Consider the following 17,903-nt stretch of genomic DNA (forward strand, 5'->3'; position numbering starts at 1 on the left):
ACACCACAAGACACAAGCTCTCAATACCCTCTGCGCCCACAGATCCCTGTCAGTCGCAATGTCTGTTTCTCTCTCCCCATCCTTTTGGACGTCTGAAGGGCTGGTCACCCTCCTGCTGGCCCCTTGTCCAGGCGCCTTTCTTCCCCTGGGACTTCCTCATGGATGTAGAACATTCCTGGTCCCCTTTCCCCAAACATCATGGTCTTTCTCTCTTCTTAGACCTCATTCCTCCCTGATGGCCACTCAGCCTCCCAGGTCCACTTCGTATCTGCTGTGACCGTGCTCAACTCTCTCCTCCTGAAGCTGCGGCCTCTCTGGAGTCCTGAGTGGTGCATTTGGTGCCTTAAGAGCGTCCCCAAGAATGCCCTACCCACTACTCAAACCCGTCTCCATATATTCCTCTCCCCCACCCCCAAACATTTCCCTCCAACCCTCCTATTTCTCTCCAAGGCACCAACATCTCCCTGTCGCCCAGGTGTTTCTGTCATTGCCTTCTAGGCCCAGGCAGCTTAGCCTTAGACCTACACTTGGTCTTCTTCCAACCCCCATCTGTCCATCCTTTCCCCTTCATCATCCCTGATACACTCTTCCTCTTCTCCTTCCCCTCCTCCAGCCCCGATTCTCCCCTCCTATTCACCATCCAAAAGCAACCACAGCCATCCTAGCCACCACCATCTGCCCCACTTTTTCAGCCCCCACACATCCCACTACTTCCCACCTGAGCCTTCTTGCCAGCCAGTTGGACCTCTGGGCCAGTTCCCAAATCAACTCAGGCCTATGCCCATGCCACACCCCCCACCACTCCTAAAACAACATTCTTTTCCTCTAGGCCTATGCAAATGCTTTTCATCTTTCTAAGCCCAGTTTAGATACCTCCTCCTGCAGGAAGCTTTCCCTGATCAGGCCTGCCTATGATCTTCCCTCCTCTAAACCGCCTCCCAACTGACTGTTCCCCTCCCCAGCTAGATGACAAATGCCCCTGCCCTTCTCCTCAAGCCAGTGCACACAGCAGGAACCCAATGAGAGGGGCTCCCTGAGGGTGAGGGCCACATCTGCATCTTCAACTCTCTCTAATCCTGATCTGCATCCTGCTCCCAGAAGGACTTTGGAGCTGGGAAAAGGCAAAAGCCAGACAGAACTGGAAGTGGCACTAGGGGGCAGATAAGGTACCAGAAATGTGCCAATGTGTCTTGTTCCCTGCAGTGAGGATGGGAGTGGAGACACTCCTCCCTATCCTCAATTACATCCAGTAGAACCCGGAAAAGGGAGACAGGGACTGACGCAACCCCAGGTTTGACTGAAAGGCTGCTGATGGGATGTGCATCCCTCCCCTCAGTCCCTTTACCCGGGGGACAATGGCTGAGTCTCAGAAGCCAATATGCATCAACCATGCAGGCGCCTCACCAATGCAGAACTGCACACAGGCTGCTAGACCCAGAAAGCATGTTCTTACAGACAAGCAGCTCATACTTGGGTGGAGAGATGCACTCAGGACCCCGAGGTTCTGGGGGAGGTTTAAAAAGGAACCATCCCACCCGCTATAGAAGGAGACAGGTCCTGGTCCAGAGAGAGGTGCTGTGTCTCCTCTCTAAGCCCTACTGATGGCAGGAGAGATACCCAGGCACAGAGAGGAGGCCTCCAGCTCCAAGTCACCCAGCAAGCCGTGGAGTGGAACAGGGAGGAAAGAGGTCAAAGGCTCCAGTTCTGGGCTCCATTCCTGCAGGCTGCAGGGACTGGGGACACATCGGACGCAGCTCACTGAGGCTCTCAAGGCCCGATCCTCTCTTAGAGTCCATATCACAGAGCTGCCGACGACCCTGGCCAGCATTTCATCTGCACCACAGGATGGACTCTCTCGGGCACAGAACAAGTCCCTAAGGCTATCCTCCTCTCCTTTCCTCCCAGAAGAGTTCTGCCCAAACAGCCTGAGTTAAAGAGGCTGGGCTCTCTCTGCCCCATCACATGCTCTCAATTTCCGGACTGCAGGCAGAGGTCTGGAGGCCAAGCCCCCACCCCTTTCCTTCCCAGGCTCCAGAAAAGGCCAACCGGAGCAACTGCCCCGAGGGACAGCTCCCCAACTCCTCCCCTTCTCTCTCTGCTCCAGATGCCTCCCAGAGTTGGAATGAGCCTGGGGTCATGGAGCACTGGGCCAGACCCCCTCCCCTGCCCGCTGGCCGCGGCCGCAGCCGCAGCCGGGAGCCCACTCACCTGCTCTCGCATCCTGTCCTGCTGGCCTCGCAGGGCCAGGGCGTGCTGCGGGTATTTGCTCTTCAGGTGGTCCATGAAAGCATCACGCTTGCGGTCGGCGTCCGCCTTCTGGAGCCCGCTGAGCGCCTCCAGACTCTGGGCCGCGATCACCGTGTGCCGCCGCTCGGACGTGTGCACCAGCCCCACGTTGGAGAAGCGCCGGCCCCCGCTGCCCCCGCCGCCCCCGCCCCCCAGGGTCCGGTACTCCCGCGGGTACTCCGCATCGTCCGCAGACAGCATGGGGGGGCTGCTCCGCTCCGGATCTGCGAGAGGTGAGAGGGGCATGGCGGGGTCACAGCGCGCCCGGCCTGGGGCTGCCCATCTCCCACCGGGGGTCCCTGCGGGGAAGGGCGGGGCCTGGGACTAAGGAGAGTGGAGAGGCGTCTGGCGCGAGGCAGAGGCTGCCCGGCACCCCACTAGGGACTGAAGGGGGAGGTGGGTGAATGGCGTGGAAAGTGAGCCCACGGCCCCCAGGGAGGGGTGAGGAACAAGGGCTGGATACTTCCTGTTCCTCCGTGGGTTTGGAGCGATAATGACCGCGGGGAGAGTACCGCCCTTTGAGGCCAAGGGGAGGGGGCTTGGATGAAAGGGGTAGAAGGTATCCTGAGACCCTCTCCAGCCACACAACCCCCTCTCCTCCTAAAGCTGGTGTCAGCAGGTGAAGGAAGAAGGGTTGCTTTTTAGATGCTCCCTAAAAGACGTGAAAAGGAGCTCGTAGTCTTCCTTCGAGGTTGGGTAGGGGGAGCCCTGCCTCCTCCCTCAGACTAGCATATGTCCAGGACATACTTATTCTCAAGGCTGGGGGCCGGCTGGAAAAAGGGCCAGGGCGGGAGGGAACACATGGGGAGAATGAAGGCAAAAATCGCTCTGAGGTTTCCCATGGAGATGGAAGCCCAGGGTCTGGGGCAGTGGGACCCCTTTTCCCTTCCCTCCCCAGAGACAGACAGATAGACAGACAGGAGAGGCTGGGCACAGAGAGGACAGTGAGAGATGGATTTGGAACAAACTTAAAGGAGAAAGGAAGCAGACAGAACAGCTGAAGTCCTTCCCAGGAACTTTCCCCCCACCTCTCCCCTCCCTTCTTCAGTCTCTCCTCCTGACACAGACACAAGCTTAAGACCCATAAGAGACGTACAGCGGACAAAGGACAGCACAGAAGCGAAAGAAAGAGAAGGCCGGGGGTTGAGGTCCCACGCGGAACTCTGAATCCCCTTCCCAAATGCCCACCAGCCCTGAGGTCACCCTGCTGGCCCGCACTCTCCAGCCTCAACGACCAGTGGCCAGGGGTTCCAGAGGTCACCCATGCCCTTGGGGGTGGAAGAAGTTGCTGGGGGCCTACCTCAGCCATATTCCTGGGCATAAAGCATAGATTTGTGCCCCTCAGAAGTCAGTCCACAGGGAGACAAGCACAGCCTCTCATGCACACACCAGCCCCACAATCCACCAGCCCCAAAGCAGCACTCCAAGTGTGGCCTTGGACTGGGGTATGAGGCGCTGCAGCAGACACATGCACTCCTGCCCGCTGTGTGGCCTGACTCACAGGGCTCCTCCAAGGGCAGACCAAGGCAACAGGGGACCCGGCTGGAAATGCTGGAAACCAGCCAGGTTTGCCACAAGCCTCCTCCCGCCAAGCATCCACTGTCAGGAGGTCTGTGGACAGCTGCCAGGTCTGCCACCCCCTGCCCAGCCACAGAGGAAAGAGGAGATTCAGCCAGGTTTCAAGAAAAGCCACCTGCCCCCAACACACACACACACACACACACACCCCTCCCTGGGTGTGTTGGGGTGTGTCCATCAGGGGCACAGAGTCTGCGAGAACCCAGCACCTTGCACCGAACCAAGGGAAGAAGGGCTCCCATGGGCATGAGAGCCGCAGCTCACCAGGGGCTGACCACCTGCCTCATGGCTGTGTGCCTCCCTACACCCCATCAGGGGGGTGTTATCATGGTCCCCATTTCAGAAACGGCTACCGAGACTCAGAGAAGTCCACTGACAAGCCCAAAGCAACACTGAATGGTAGAGGTCTGATTTGATTTCAATATTTGTTACGTATGTGCCACCACACTCTCTGCGATGACTCTTTCTTGAGTGAACACTGACAGCACCACATGGCATGTGTGGACTTCCTCACTGACCTGCTGCTATCCCCATGATGGCCCTGGATCTGGGGTGGTCCCTCTCACCGTGGTCACCATCCTCTGTTGTGCTCCCCAAACTAAGGTCCAAGTACATGAGAGATGACTTTGGGAAGAACATTATTTTATGTCTTCTCTTCCTTCCTTCCTTTTTCTTTTTTTGGGGGGACAGGGTCTCACTCTGGCACTCAGCTTGAAGTGCAATGATGTGATCATAGCTCACTGCAGCTTCAAGTTCCTGGGTTCAAGAGATCCTCCCACTTCAGCCTCCCAAGCAGCTGGAACTACAGGTGCATGCCACCACGCTCAGTGAATTTTTTCCTTTTTTTAGAGATGGGGTCTTGCTATGTTGCCCAGGCTGGTCTCAACCTCCTGGGCTCAAGTGATTCTGCCACCTTGGCCTCCCGAAGTGCTGAGATTAAAAGTGTGAGCCACAGACCGGGCACAGTGACTCATGCCTGTAATTCCAGCACTTTGGGAGGCCGAGGCAGGTGGATCACGAGGTCAGGAGTTTGAGACCAGCCTGACCAACATAGTGAAACCCCGTCTCTACTAAAAATACAAAAAATTAGCTGGGCGTGATAGCGGATGCCTATAATCTCAGCCACTTGAAAGGCTGAGGCAGGAGAATTGCTTGAACCTGGGAGGCAGAAGTTGCAGTGAGTCGAGGTTGTGCCACTGCACTCCAACCTGGGAGACAGTGTGAGACTCTGCCTAAAAAAAAAAAAAAAAGTGTGAGCCACCACACCCAGCTCTTTTTTTTTTTTTTTAATACCTTTATTTTTCATAAGGATTAGAAAAAGCCCCAACTATAAGGTCAAACCAGTTATTTCATGGATATAGTTCCTTGGGATAGCAGTGAAATAAAGTTTCCTTTTAAGTAAATTTGAAGTTCAAAGTGGGCTAACAAAAAGATATATATATATATATAATTTTTTTTTTTTTTTTTTTGAGATGGAGTCTCACTCTGTCGTCCAGGCTGGAGTGCAGTGGCTGGATCTCAGCTCACTGCAAGCTCCACCTCCCAGGTTTACGCCATTCTCCTGCCTCAGCCTCCCAAGTAGCTGGGACTACAGGCACCCGCCACCACGCCTGGCTAGTTTTTTGTATTTTTTTTAGTAGAGATGGGGTTTCACCGTGTTAGCCAGGATGGTCTCGATTTCCTGACCTCATGATCCGCCTGTCGCAGCCTCCCAAAGTGCTGTAATCACTCAAGCTTGTAATCTTGAGCCGCCGCGCCCAGCCACAAAAATATATATTGCATTAGTACAGTACAAAAGGTTTCCTGATATGATGGCCATTTGTGAAACAACCCCTGACTAAGTGAGACTGGGGACACTGGGGCCATCTTCCCAAGGGCCCAGTCCCTGCCCTTGAAGTACTTGTGGCAACCCACAGTGGGAGAAATAGTTCCAACCAAAGTCAGAGGGTTGCCTCCAGTAACCCCTGACCTTCCTCCTCCTCCACTCGCCCTCAACACCAGCCAGAGGTCTGCAGCCCATTGGGTACAAGTGAGAAGGAGGGGACCTTCTGAGGCCAAGAGCCTTCCCTTTGCCCAGGCCTTGTAGATTCTGCCATGGCATTGCTGCTGGAATCCAGCTCCACAGTTCAGGCCTAGTCCTGCCTGAGCCAGAAGGACCCCTCCCCTTTATGCCAGAGAGCCAGGCTCCTCTGCCCTCCTAGGGCTCAGGACAACATTGGGACAGGTCTCCAATTATCATCTCCCAGCTGCTTCCTTCCTGGAGCCAAAAGAGCTCCTCATCCCCTCTCTTACCCCCTCTTTATGCCAGCACCTCCTTCCCTACCTCCTGGGGGATCTCAGTGTGTCTGGAGTGGAGCAAACAGTGTACCAGTCTGAGATGGGTGGTGACTGTGGAGTGGGAGGGTCCCCAGGTCACCCAGTTTTCCCAGGCAGATTATGGCAGGGAGGGGTCCCAGCTCCCAGCTGCTGGAGCAGGCAGAGGGTAGGGCATGGAGCTCACAGCTGCACTTTATGACTGCAGTCCCACAAATCTAACAGTTGGCAGTGGGGAGGGGCTGCTGAGCAGCCTGCACAGACAGGGGAGCAGGGACTACCCCTCACTGCCTCCTCCAGGCCGCCGCTCAGCCCTCAGGTGCTCTGGCATTGGGGCCATTGGGGTGAGGTGGGCAGGAGCTAGATACTAAGGGGTGGCAGAAAGAGGGGAGGGGGTAGAAGAGATGATCTGCTCTCTCTGAGGGGTGGTGGCAAGGAGGAGCTTTGATGTGAAAAGCTTTAGAATCCGTTTAAGAACCTTTGAGATCCTTGGCTTTTATATAACAAAAAAAGTAAACTGAGGCTCAGAGAGAAGGGAGTGCCTGGGTAGCCTAGCTGTCCTGGCTTCCTACTTTGTATTGATTTAACTTCTTTCTGCAGGGCCCCAGCTGAGCTGGGAGGATGAACCTGGGCTTCTGGTTGAGGGTGGGGAAACATCCTGTCCTTAGGAGAGGGAAGTCAGTGACCAGCCTTCTGGGGGGCTCTGAAGACTCAGGAATGATTTTAACTCTTTCAGCAGGCTAGGCACTTGAAATCAGAACGTTGGGAGAGAAAAACCCAGGCCAGAGACACCCTGGGTGTCTTAGCAACTTTTCTGAGATCCCAGGCTATCCGTTTATTTATTTTTGAGACAGGGTCTCACTCTGTTGCCCAGGCTGGAGTGCAGTGGCAAGATTATGGCTAAGTGCAGCCTCGACCTCCTGGCTTCAAGCTATCCTCCAGTCTCAGTCTCTTGAGTAGCTGGGACTACAAGCACGTGCCACCATGCCCAACTTATTTTGGGGGTCTGTTTTGTTTTGTAGAGATGGGGTTTTGCCATGTTGCCCAGGCTGGTCTCCACCTCCTGAGCTCAAGCCATCCACCCACCTCAGCCTCCCAAAGTGCTGGGATTACAGGCATGAGCCACCACACCCAGCCTCATTAATTTAGGTATTTATTCAGTCTACAAATCTCTTCCCTTTCAGAGCCTAAGAACCTAATTTGTAAAATGGGGATGTTAATGTCTAAACTCTGCCTTTGGGCACAGAGTGAGAGGCTGGCAAGACAATGGTGGAGAAAGCCGGTTGTTTTCTTTTCTTTCTTTTTTTTTTTTTTTTTTTGAGACGGAGTTTCATTCTATGGCCCAGGCTGGAGTGCAATGGTGTGATCTTGGCTCACTGCAACCTCTGCCACCTGGGTTCAAGCCATTCTCCTGCCTCAGCCTTCCGAGTAGCTGGGATTACAGGCGCCCACCACCATGCCCAGCTAATTTTTGTATTTTTAGTAGAGACAGGGTTTCACCATGTTGGCCAGGCTGGTCTCCGACGCCTGACCTCAGGTGATCCACCCACCTCTGCCTCCCAAAGTGCAGGGATTACAGGCGTGAGCCACCGCGCGGGGCGAAAGTAGGTTGTTTTCAATGAAAGACATTCCTGAGCGGCAATGGGCTTGTTGGGCCGTAGCAGCCTGACCTCCCTGTTACCCCTATGCCTGTTCCAGCCACCAGCAAGTCCTCGGAGTGGCCCTGATTTTCCTTGAACCTGAGCAGCCCAGGGAAAAGACACAGGGATCGATTCCAATCTAGCAAGCAGATCCAGGCACCGGCCAGCCCTGCACAGATCAATGCATCCTGTTCCAGGCAGGAAGGGCATGAGAGACCCAGGCAGGGGTCTTAAGCAGGGCTGGGTTCTCCTGGGAGAGGGATGGGGGATTGTGATAGAGAGAGACGGAGACAGGGAACTCTGGGGGAAGGGAAGCAAGGCTAGGGTACCCTGGGGGAGGGGCGTCGGGCTGAAGGTTCCCCGCAACCCAGGGATGGGGTTGGGGAAGCCAGAGACATAAGGGAGGGGCTCAGGGCTTCTCTTTTCTCCAAGGAACCTCAGTGTGCAAGGCTGACTAAATTTTTTGAGTCTGAGATTCAAGCCACAAGGAAGATGCCGAGAACTGGCGAAATCCAGAATCTGAATGAGGGGAAAGGCAGGGTGAGGAAGGCGGGTTCTGCCACCCTGGGCTCAGCCTGCCCGGCCTGGGAAACGTGGAAGGTGAAAGTGGCCTGAGGCTGGGGTGGCCGGGAAGTGGCGGGCGCCCCCCAGTGGCCGGCTGGGAGGACGGCACAGGTGCTTGGGAAGAGTGAGGTTGTCATTTGTTCGAACAATCCAAATTCCACGTTTATTTATGAGCCTCATTTATTTTTATCCTCCACCACATTCTTTATATGAGATCACTGTAACTCATTAGGAGAATTAAGATCCCAACATCTTAGTGACACCATGTCATAAGCCACCAAGCCAGTCCCCAACTGGCATCTTTATCCCAGATGTAACCCTCTACTCTGTCCTCTGGCCACCCCTGGGCAACATGCACACATGACGTCATCTGCAGAGGAGGAGAACAGGGAGAGGAGAGGAGAGGGAGGGAGAAGGAAGGAGAGAGGCAAAGGGACAAAGTAGAGGAAGAGCGAAGCCAGCCACCAGCTCAGGAAAGGGAGAAGAGGATTCTCTGGGGCCCCTGACATGAGTCCTCCCCAGGCCCAAGATCAAGATCTGGAAATCAGGTCCCTGTAACCCTCTCTGTGGAGATCAGGAGGCTGGACAAAACCCCTCCCTTGGGGACCTGAGAGGCTGTCACATGTGTGCCCCTGACCCACTGTCTGGGCAGGGGTAGGAGCTGGGGTATAGCCCTGGTGGGAAGGGAGGACAGGAAGCGCTCAGGGTGAAGACACCAGCTCACAAGCCCACAGGACATGGGGCTATGCAGGGCAGCAGGAGAGAAGTGTGAAGACAGCTGGAAGGGTGGAGGACCTACCTTAGGCCACACCCATGCACACACACAAACACATGAGGCAGCATGAGGCTCCCCCAGTCCCTCCTCTGCAGCCAATGCTACAGGAGCCCAAGTCACCCAGGAGGAGCCCTGAGGCACTGCCACCTTCGATTGTGCCTGACAACTCCATCCTGCTGGTGCCTGCTGCAGTCGGGAAGTACACTGTGTGCTTGGAGGTTTGAGGCCAGAGGACAAAGGTCAACCAGGACCAGATATGTCTCAAGCTTGACAGAGGCTCTGGGAACCCGGATCAGGGGAGGGGATCCTTTGCTTCCCCGGCTAGTGAAGGAATTGGCCTCCCTGTCCCTGGGTTTCCCTGGCTCTGCCTTCCTCATGTGCCCATACCCCTCAGCCTCTGCTGGCTGGCTGGCTGTGGGTCCTTGGAGCAGAAGCCCATCTGTGTCTGTTTTCTAAAACCATCTTTTCCGCCCCATACCACAGCAACCAAAGTCATTTTCCGGGCAATTGCCTTTCTGTAAACATTCCTGTGTAATATCCCCCCAAATTGCTAAAACCCAGCGCCCTGTTGAGTCTCCCTGTCACTCCAACTACAGCCTCGGAGATGGGGGCGTGTGATGGGGGAAGGGCGATAGGGGGAAAGAGGCAGCTGGACTGAGGATTAGAGACAGGGGGCTCCTGCCTAGCTCCTGGCACGGGGGGGGGGGTGGCCAGAAACTCTGCACCTCCCCACAGTGATCTCCACTCCCTGCCAGCCCAGCACCACCCCCTGAATGTCAGGCTCCACTTCAGGAAGAGTCTGCCTGGACTAGGAGGGAAGACAAAGAGGAAGGGGGAAGGGAGCCCACTGGACAGAAGGCCTGAGACAGGGCCTGTGAGAAGGAGCTGACTTGAAGGCATAGAGGAGATGGCTAGAAAATAAAGACTCCTGGTGACTGGGGCAGGGCACTAGGGACACGGGGCAAGGCCAGGCAAGTTGTCTCCAAGGAACACCAGCTCCCTTCCCCACCAAGGGTGACAAGGAGGACAGAGAAGAGGGTCGAGGCCAGGGGGGATTGAGGCCATCCTCCCAGCGTGGGCCCTGCTCACTTCCTGGGCACTGTAGTGGACAGGGGTGGGGGAAGATGGACAAGGCAAGAGGTGTCAGGTGGTTCTTGGCAGGTGACACACCTGTTGCCCCCCCCCCACCTCCCAGCCCTGATCTATAAAGCCACCATGGAGAAGGGTCTGGAGCAGGCTGATTTTTCTCACCATACAGCAAGGGAAACTGAGGCTCAGGGAGGTTGAGTGACCTAACCTGAGTCACCACATGGACTCCCTTCCCCAGGGGTGGGGGTAAGAAGGGGGACTAGGACTGTGGCCTATGACCCTGTGGTTCTTCCATCCCCCTGCCCGGGGAATCCCACCACCCGCTTCCCAAGCTCCACAGAAGCTGGGCATCCAGGTGGGATGGGGGATGATGGAGCCCTGGAGGACTTTGGGGACCTGAGAGGCTGTCACATGTGTGCCCCTGACCCACTGTCTGGGCAGGGGTAGGAGCTGGGGTATAGCCCTGGTGGGAAGGGAGGGCAGGAAGCGCTCAGGGTGAAGACACCAGCTCACAAGCCCACAGGACATGGGGCTACGAAGGGAGGCTGGGGAGGGTGTGGGGTATTGCCAGTCACAGCTTTGTGCAGGCAGAAAAACACAAACCAATTTGTGCAGATTTGAAACCTATTGAAGGTCACTTAGTTGGTAAATGAGTTGGAATCTAATGAAAGGACCTCTTCCAGGCTGGGGGAAGGCACTGACACCTGCCTAGGAAGAGCGGTGAGGCTGGGGGCCTGGGCCCTGGCTGCTACTGGTGGAGCTGCTGGGGCTTTCCATGGGAAGAGCAGATTTGAGGGGGTCAAGCTCCCTGTGGGTGGGCGCCCGGGGAGTGGGGGGGGGCATCAGATCCTTCCCCGGCCCAGCTCTTCCATCCCGGGCTGACGGCGTCCACTTGCACAGAACGGGGCACTCCCACAGCAGGACCCTCTCCTCCCTTAGACTGGGGCCTCCTGACGGCAGAGGGGCCATTCCACCCAGAAGGGCAGAATTGGGTGGGGTGAGGAGGCCCACCAACCACATCAGGAGTGGGGTGGGGTTCTGGGGACTCTCAAGGATCCCAGGCTTGGCCTCGGTGCCACCTCCACCAACTGCACTGGCTCTGCGTGACTGTGGAGTCCTTGCTTCCTTCTGCTTGTAGTTGTCCCTTCCCCAGGGCCCCAGGCCACACAGCACAGCAGCTCTCAGACCCTGGCAGTGAGGTGGGGCCTCCCCTCAGCTCTCATCTCTCAGGAAGCGGTGGCCCCCTCCTTACCCGTCACTGTGATGGGGAAACCACAGTGCTCTCTTTCCAGCCAGATGCCTTTCCCAGGCAGGAAACCAAGGCCCAGAGAATAAGCCTGACCCAATCTGTAGGAGCTGAAGGCAGAGCCCAAAGTGGAACCCAGGGGTCCTGGCCCTCAGGGACAAGGATTTTTCCATTCCACGATGCCACTTTCCAGAAAGCAGCTGCCTGGGGAGCCCCTCCCTAGGCCACGGGCCCCAGGAGGACAGACTAACAACCTCCTTAGGAAGGATCAGCAGCAAGACAGAAACACCGCAGCAGGCTGGCCGCCAGGGAGATAAGCTGGGGCCCATGGCCCAGTGATGCCCCCAGCCCAGGGGGATGCTCTCCACACAGAAATCAGGGTCCCCGCAGGGCATCCCAGCTGCACATTCAGACAGGACTCCCCGTCCTTGCAAAATGTGCAAGTCAGCCCCTTGCCCAGAATTCCAGAGATACAATCCCCCTTCTTCCCCCCGTCCCTCCTCTCTCACAGACAGCAGGCAAAGCTGTGACATTACCAAAAACCACTGCATCCACTGACTAGTTATGTGCCCTTGAGTAGGTCAGGGGACGCTCAGAGCCTCAGTCCTCTCATTTACAGAAGAAACAGAAGAAACAGAAGCTAATAACAGGCAACAGGCATGCAGACTGCAGACCCCGGGTGAGCAAAGTCAGTTCCTTCTGATCTACCCCGGAGCCCGATTTCCTTCCACCCACTGTCGCAGTTCTATCAGACCCAGGACTGTGGGGCTGTGATTTTTGGCTTCTAATGAAAATCTGGCTAATTGGCTTCCCCGGGAAGGAAGGGGACAGAGATATGGAGGACAGCATGTCACCCCCAGTCTGAAGCTGGAGCTGGAAAGGCTGGGAACAGCCCTGGCATGTGCCCACGCGGCACTATGTTAACCAGCTAACTCCTGTGTGGCAACTCCGCTGCTCACGCTCCCAGGGAAGGTGTCCTGTCAGCTCCACATCTCCTTGGAGAAACAGCCAAGGGGAACACAGGCCAAGCGGGAGGGGAGGAGGGAACACTGGAGGGTGGAAAGGGAGGGGGGCCGGTGCCTGTCCTCAGCTCTGCCATCATTCTGAGGAGCCTGCCAGAGCGCCTTCTCCCCAAGGGGCACTCCAGCCTGAGTGCTATGCCCCTCTGTGTGTGAAAGGGATCTTTCCCCCACCCTGCAGCTACCTCTGGCTGAAAGCATGCCCAGGGGGAAGCATCTTGTTTCCAGGGGAAGAGACTCCAATCTGTTGGAAGTGAGTGGTAGAAGCCCCACCCACCACCCTGCCTCCCCATAGGGAAGCATTTTCAACACCAAGTACTCATCAACGGGCTCATCAGTATTGGGCAGGAGACTCAGCCTTGCCCAGATGTTCTTGATATACTTCTCAGAGACACCACCTTTCATGGGGAGAGGCTCTCCCTAGGAGGCCTTGTCCCAGCCCCATGACCCTAGCACTCAGACAGCTCCCTCGGCCGCTAGAAACAGCAGGGTTCCTCCAGGTTCCCAGCACACCCTCAGTCAGACACATCGCCCAGGCACACACATCTGCTCACTCATGCTTCTATGTCAAACCTGTGCACCTCGCCTGGCTGCCCAGTACTTGCTCACTGACATGGGTCCAGCCACAGCCTACCTCACTTGCACCCTCCACCTGACCTCAGGTGATCCACCTGCCTCGGCCTCCCAAAGTGCTGGGCGTACAGGCGTGAGCCACTGCGCCCAGCCATGATAACCACTCCTGAACACCCACACATATTCATGACACTCTACATGCAGGGGTCTACATACCTGGGCCCACCAGGGTGCCCCACTCTGCCACCTTAGATGCCACGTGGACAGGGTGCCATGCCAGTCCACGCAGCTCATGCAGGGCATCTGGGGCCCGCTAAAGTGCCAGGTAGATGCATCTCCAGCTTGAGGTGAAAGACAGCGGGGACTTGCCCATCCTGAGTCCCTCATGGAGGCGACATCTTCAGCTCCTTTTCCTCTTTGCTAGGTTCGGGGCTCCCTTGCTGAGGTGTTTACACAATGTCTTAAAATAGAGGAGTCGGCCCAGTAACCTCAAGGCCACCCCACTCTGACCAATGCTTAGCCAACGGGATGATGGTCATGAGTGAGACCCTCCTCTGGGAGCTGGGTGCCTCCAGCCCTCATCCCACCTCTATAGGTGCTCAACGCCTCCACCAGGGCGAGGGGGGCCGGAGGGCCTTTGCCCAGCTTCCAGCTCTGCTGATGGGGAAGGACAGAACTGCTGGGACCCAAGGCTTAGCTCTCACCTCATGGGTTAATTTATCCGCCACCCTGCAAGCTAGCTAAGAACAAACAGCCGAATCTGCAGTCCATGATTCTCTCTCCCTAGGGACACCCCGTTAGTATCCCAAGAGACTCTGGAGGATGGGGCGAAGGCAGCCTGGTTCAGTTTGGAGAAGGTGGGAGACTTGGCAAGTCTCCTGCTTGGCCTCTGGATCCAGGCAGTCTTTGGAAGCCAGGGCCTGGTCAGATACCAGGGGCATCTTGTGGAAGTTCTCTTTGTTGTCTAACCTGAGCCCTCCCATCAGAGCAGCATCTGGGAAGGTGGAGCACAGGCTTCAAGGCAGGGGAAAAATAAACTGTCTCCCCTTCTGCGAAAGACACAAAGACTCCCATCCTCCCTTCTCCAATCCACACATCCATCTTGAGTGACGAGGTTTAAACACAGCATCGCGCTCGCTGGAACCCCTGGGAAATATGGACCAGCCATGAAATGATACCCACTCTTTTTCTTGAGACAGTCCCGCTCTGTCGCCCAGGCTGGAGTGCAGTGGTGCAATCTCGGCTCACTGCAGACCCCTCCTCCCAGGTTCAAGCAATTCTCCTGCCTCAGCTTCCTGAGTCGCTGGGACTACAGGCCCGTGCCACCACACCCGGCTAATTTTTGTATTCTTAGAGACAAGGTTTCACTATGTTGGCCAGGCTGGTCTCAAACTCCTGACCTCAGGTTATCTGCCCACCTTGGCCTCCCTAAGTGCTGGGATTACAGGCGTGAGCCACCGTGCCCAGCCATTATAACAACCCTTGAACACCCACACATATTCATGATGATCTGAAAGGGCTCGTGCAGCCATCATCCTCTTCATTCTCACAGTCACCTTGTGAGGTTGCAAACTGCTTATTTTACAGGTGAAGAAACTGAGGCTCAGGAAGGAGTGACTTGTCCAAGGTCAGAGTTAAGTGGAAGAGGCTGGTCTCAACTGCGGGAGTGCTTAGCCCATGTCCTTCTTCTTTCCCCTACCCCCTGTTGCCCCTGAGGAAGATACTGATTCTGCCACCAGGTCATCTGTGAGTACTCATCTAAGCCATTCAGCCAGAGTCCCACAGGTCCCCTCTGTCCGTCCTACACCCTAAGAAGAGAACACTGAAACAATCCTCCTTCCCAGCTAATCTTGGGCGCCATCTACCCAGTCAGTCCTTTTAGGGAGAGTCTATTCCCCAGGGCTGGAGGAGAGGGAGGAAGCAGAGCCACCCCCAGATCACAGAAACCCAGGCTGGAAGTGGGGGTCCCACAGTCCTGAAAGACCTTCTGGGGGACCCACCTTTCCACAGACCTCCTCGCAGCCTTCTTGTACCTGCGCTGGATATGAAGCCCTCCCAGCCCCTACCACAGGCTGTGCAGAGACAGAACTGCAAATCAGGAGCTCCAGCCAGTCAGGTCTTGGATACTTCCAGGAATGGAGAACTCATTACATCCAAAGCACCAATCATCTTGTGGGGTTTCTCCTTCCTTAAAATGAGCCACAGTCTGTGCCCATGGCCCTCAGGGGAACCTGGGGGAAGGTCATGACCTCTCCCTTTGGAGCAGAGTGGAGGCTCCTGAACCAGAACCTTCTGTCATGAGCCCTCAGGTCTTTCCTGTGTGGCCCAGCCCCGCTGGCCATCTGTACTGCCCTTTGTTGGGTAAGCCCTGTGTCACCACCTCTCTTGGCTGGTGGCCTTCAGAACTGCTCTAATGGTCCAGATGAGGTCTGAGCAGCACAGGTGACTCCTGTCTGCTTCTGTTACTAAAGTGTCTTCGCAAGTGCCCCTCCTGCCCACACAGCACGTGTGCCAGGAAAAACAAATGCTCAGGGCCTAAGAGCCCTGTTCCAGGGCCAGAACATACCTTCCTCGCCCCCTGCTCCTAACTCTCAGGCCTCCCCCAGCCTTAGACCTCAGGGGCCAGCCTGACTCCTGCCTCCTGGGAGGGGTGAAGTTCCTGGCCCAGTCGGCTGAAACTGCTCCTTCCAGTCACTTCCATTCACCTTCTGGTGCCTGGCCTTGCTAATGTCACTCAAGGGGTCTGGTCTGAATCTCAGCATCTCCCAGCAACTATGTTCCTCAGAGCCCCAGCTCTAGACACCAAAGGGTGTGCCCAGGAGTCTGAGTGGGCAGCCTGCTCTGCCTGGAATTCTCGGGCTAGTGGCCTGAGGCCCAGGATGCCCCTGTCTGGCAGCCAGTCACTCTGAGAACTGGAAAACCACAAGCCCACATGATAATATCTGAGGCATATTAACCACACAGTGCTTCCTCCTTGCTAACCTACTTCCTCCTCCCTGCTCTGCTGCCAGAGGGCCCCAGGCTTGGAAGGAAAGGCTCCCTTACCCTCAGCTGCTTCCCTGCAAGTGCCCCATGTCTGCATCCCATGCTCGCACAGTGGCTAATTCTGGTGTCTCATCAGACAGTAATTACGGGGGAATCAGCAGTGCCGTCATCTCTGCAGCTCAGCACCTGTCACCACGCCACCATCCCCAGGCTGCTGGGATGGGACCGGAAGCTGAGGGAGGAGGGGTGTGCTGGGGTGAGGGGCATCTGCACCTTTCCTGCTTCTGCAGTCCTCACTTCCCCGCCCTGCCTCCCCAAGGTGAGCAGTGCACTTCAACCAGGTGGTCACCAGCCACACAAGTGCTCTCTGTTACCCGGGGCAGGTACTGAAAGCAGGTGCCATGTGTCCCATGTATGCATCCCCATGACCAAACAGAACAGGCAGAAGGACACAGCAAGTCAAGGCTCAAATCTCACCTTGGGCACTTGCCATACGTGTGACCTTGAACAAATCATTTCAGTCCTCCAGGCCTCAGTTTCCCCAATGGCAAAATGGAGAAAACAGCACCTCCCTTGTGAAGACGGGAAGAAATAAGGTGTGTAATAGCACAGTGCCTGGCACATGTGTGGTCATATAGTCATTCAACAAGCAATTCATACACAGTTACTTTAATGTGTTAGGCAATATGGGGATGCCAAGATGAATGAGATGATTTAGCAAGGATCACACTGTGGCTACACTGAGGCACAGGCTTTTTTTTTTTGTCGGGAGGCAGGGATGGCTAATGGTATTTTGTTTTATTTCTTTGAATTTTAATACCTCTAAGGAGCACAGGAAGTGAGGTAAGGAAGGGCGGGCTGCAGAGGCAGGAAGGCACCCCTCTCCTCACCACAGTCCCCACCATTCCCTATCATCCTCATGCATCGCTTCCCTCATTTGCTGCCCCTGAAGGTACTGAGTTTGCTGCCCCCACAAGCAAAAGTAGGCTAATGGGCTTAGTTATGTCCAGAACTGGTGACTGTTCAAGAAAGGTTACATTAGGAGCCACCAGAGGTTTGACAGTGCTCCGGGAGATCGGAGGGGCGAGCCCAGAGGCGGTTGTGGGGAAGGGCATTTCAGGGAGGAGCAGGAATGGGAGGTGATGAAGAGGAGCCCAGCCGCGGAGGCAAAGGACCACAGGGGAAGAGGCCAGACCCAAGGGAGCTGCTGGGGCCCCCACCTGGCTGCAGCACGGACTCCTCAGGAGGAACAGGGTGGGGGAGGAAGGTGATGAATCTTAGCATGAATTCTCCACGGCGTTGGGCCAGAGGAGTCCTGCTGCCGGAGTGCAGAGGGAGGCAAAGGTGCACCAGGGAATGGGGTGAGACCCACACAAAGCTTCAGGTGAAGGCGGGGGGTGGGGTGCGGGGGGTGGAAGGGAGGGTGTAGGGCTGAGGCTACCCTGCTAGAGACTGGGACTCTCTCTCTGACCTCAGGCATGCTACTTAACCCCTCAGGTCTGTCTGTATCTTCTCCCACAAAACAGTCAGCAGCAGTGAGCTCACAGGACAGTTGTGAGGATGAAATGAACTAACGCGTGTACAGTGCACAACCCAGCATCTGGCTCCGAGGAAGCACCCGATAAATACTGGCCATCAGTATTTTCATTATTACCAGTGATGATTTTTCTTCTCAAAACTCAGCAATGACTAAATGAGCCCCATCCCCTGAAAGCCCACAGAGGGAGCACAGGTCTCTTCTAACCAAAACCAGAGTCAACAGTGAGGGACTGACCCCGGTGTCCACTACCATGGTGGCCTCCTCCCGACTCCCACCCCCTACACCCTCAACAGGC

General features: G+C 56.0%; 1 protein-coding gene across 1 annotated transcript in view; it reads right to left on the minus strand.

Annotated features, from left to right (window-relative positions):
• The window catches only part of SRCIN1 (SRC kinase signaling inhibitor 1), a 72,758-nt gene that overhangs the window by 44,063 nt on the left and 10,792 nt on the right, over positions 1-17,903 (minus strand). The window contains exon 2 of the mRNA XM_050762358.1: positions 2,209-2,510. Within this exon, the coding sequence (XP_050618315.1) occupies positions 2,209-2,510 (302 nt within the window). The remainder of the gene's footprint in view (positions 1-2,208; positions 2,511-17,903) is intronic.

This window comes from Macaca thibetana, chromosome 16 (assembly GCF_024542745.1).
Source record: "Macaca thibetana thibetana isolate TM-01 chromosome 16, ASM2454274v1, whole genome shotgun sequence".
Lineage (NCBI taxonomy): Eukaryota > Metazoa > Chordata > Mammalia > Primates > Cercopithecidae > Macaca > Macaca thibetana.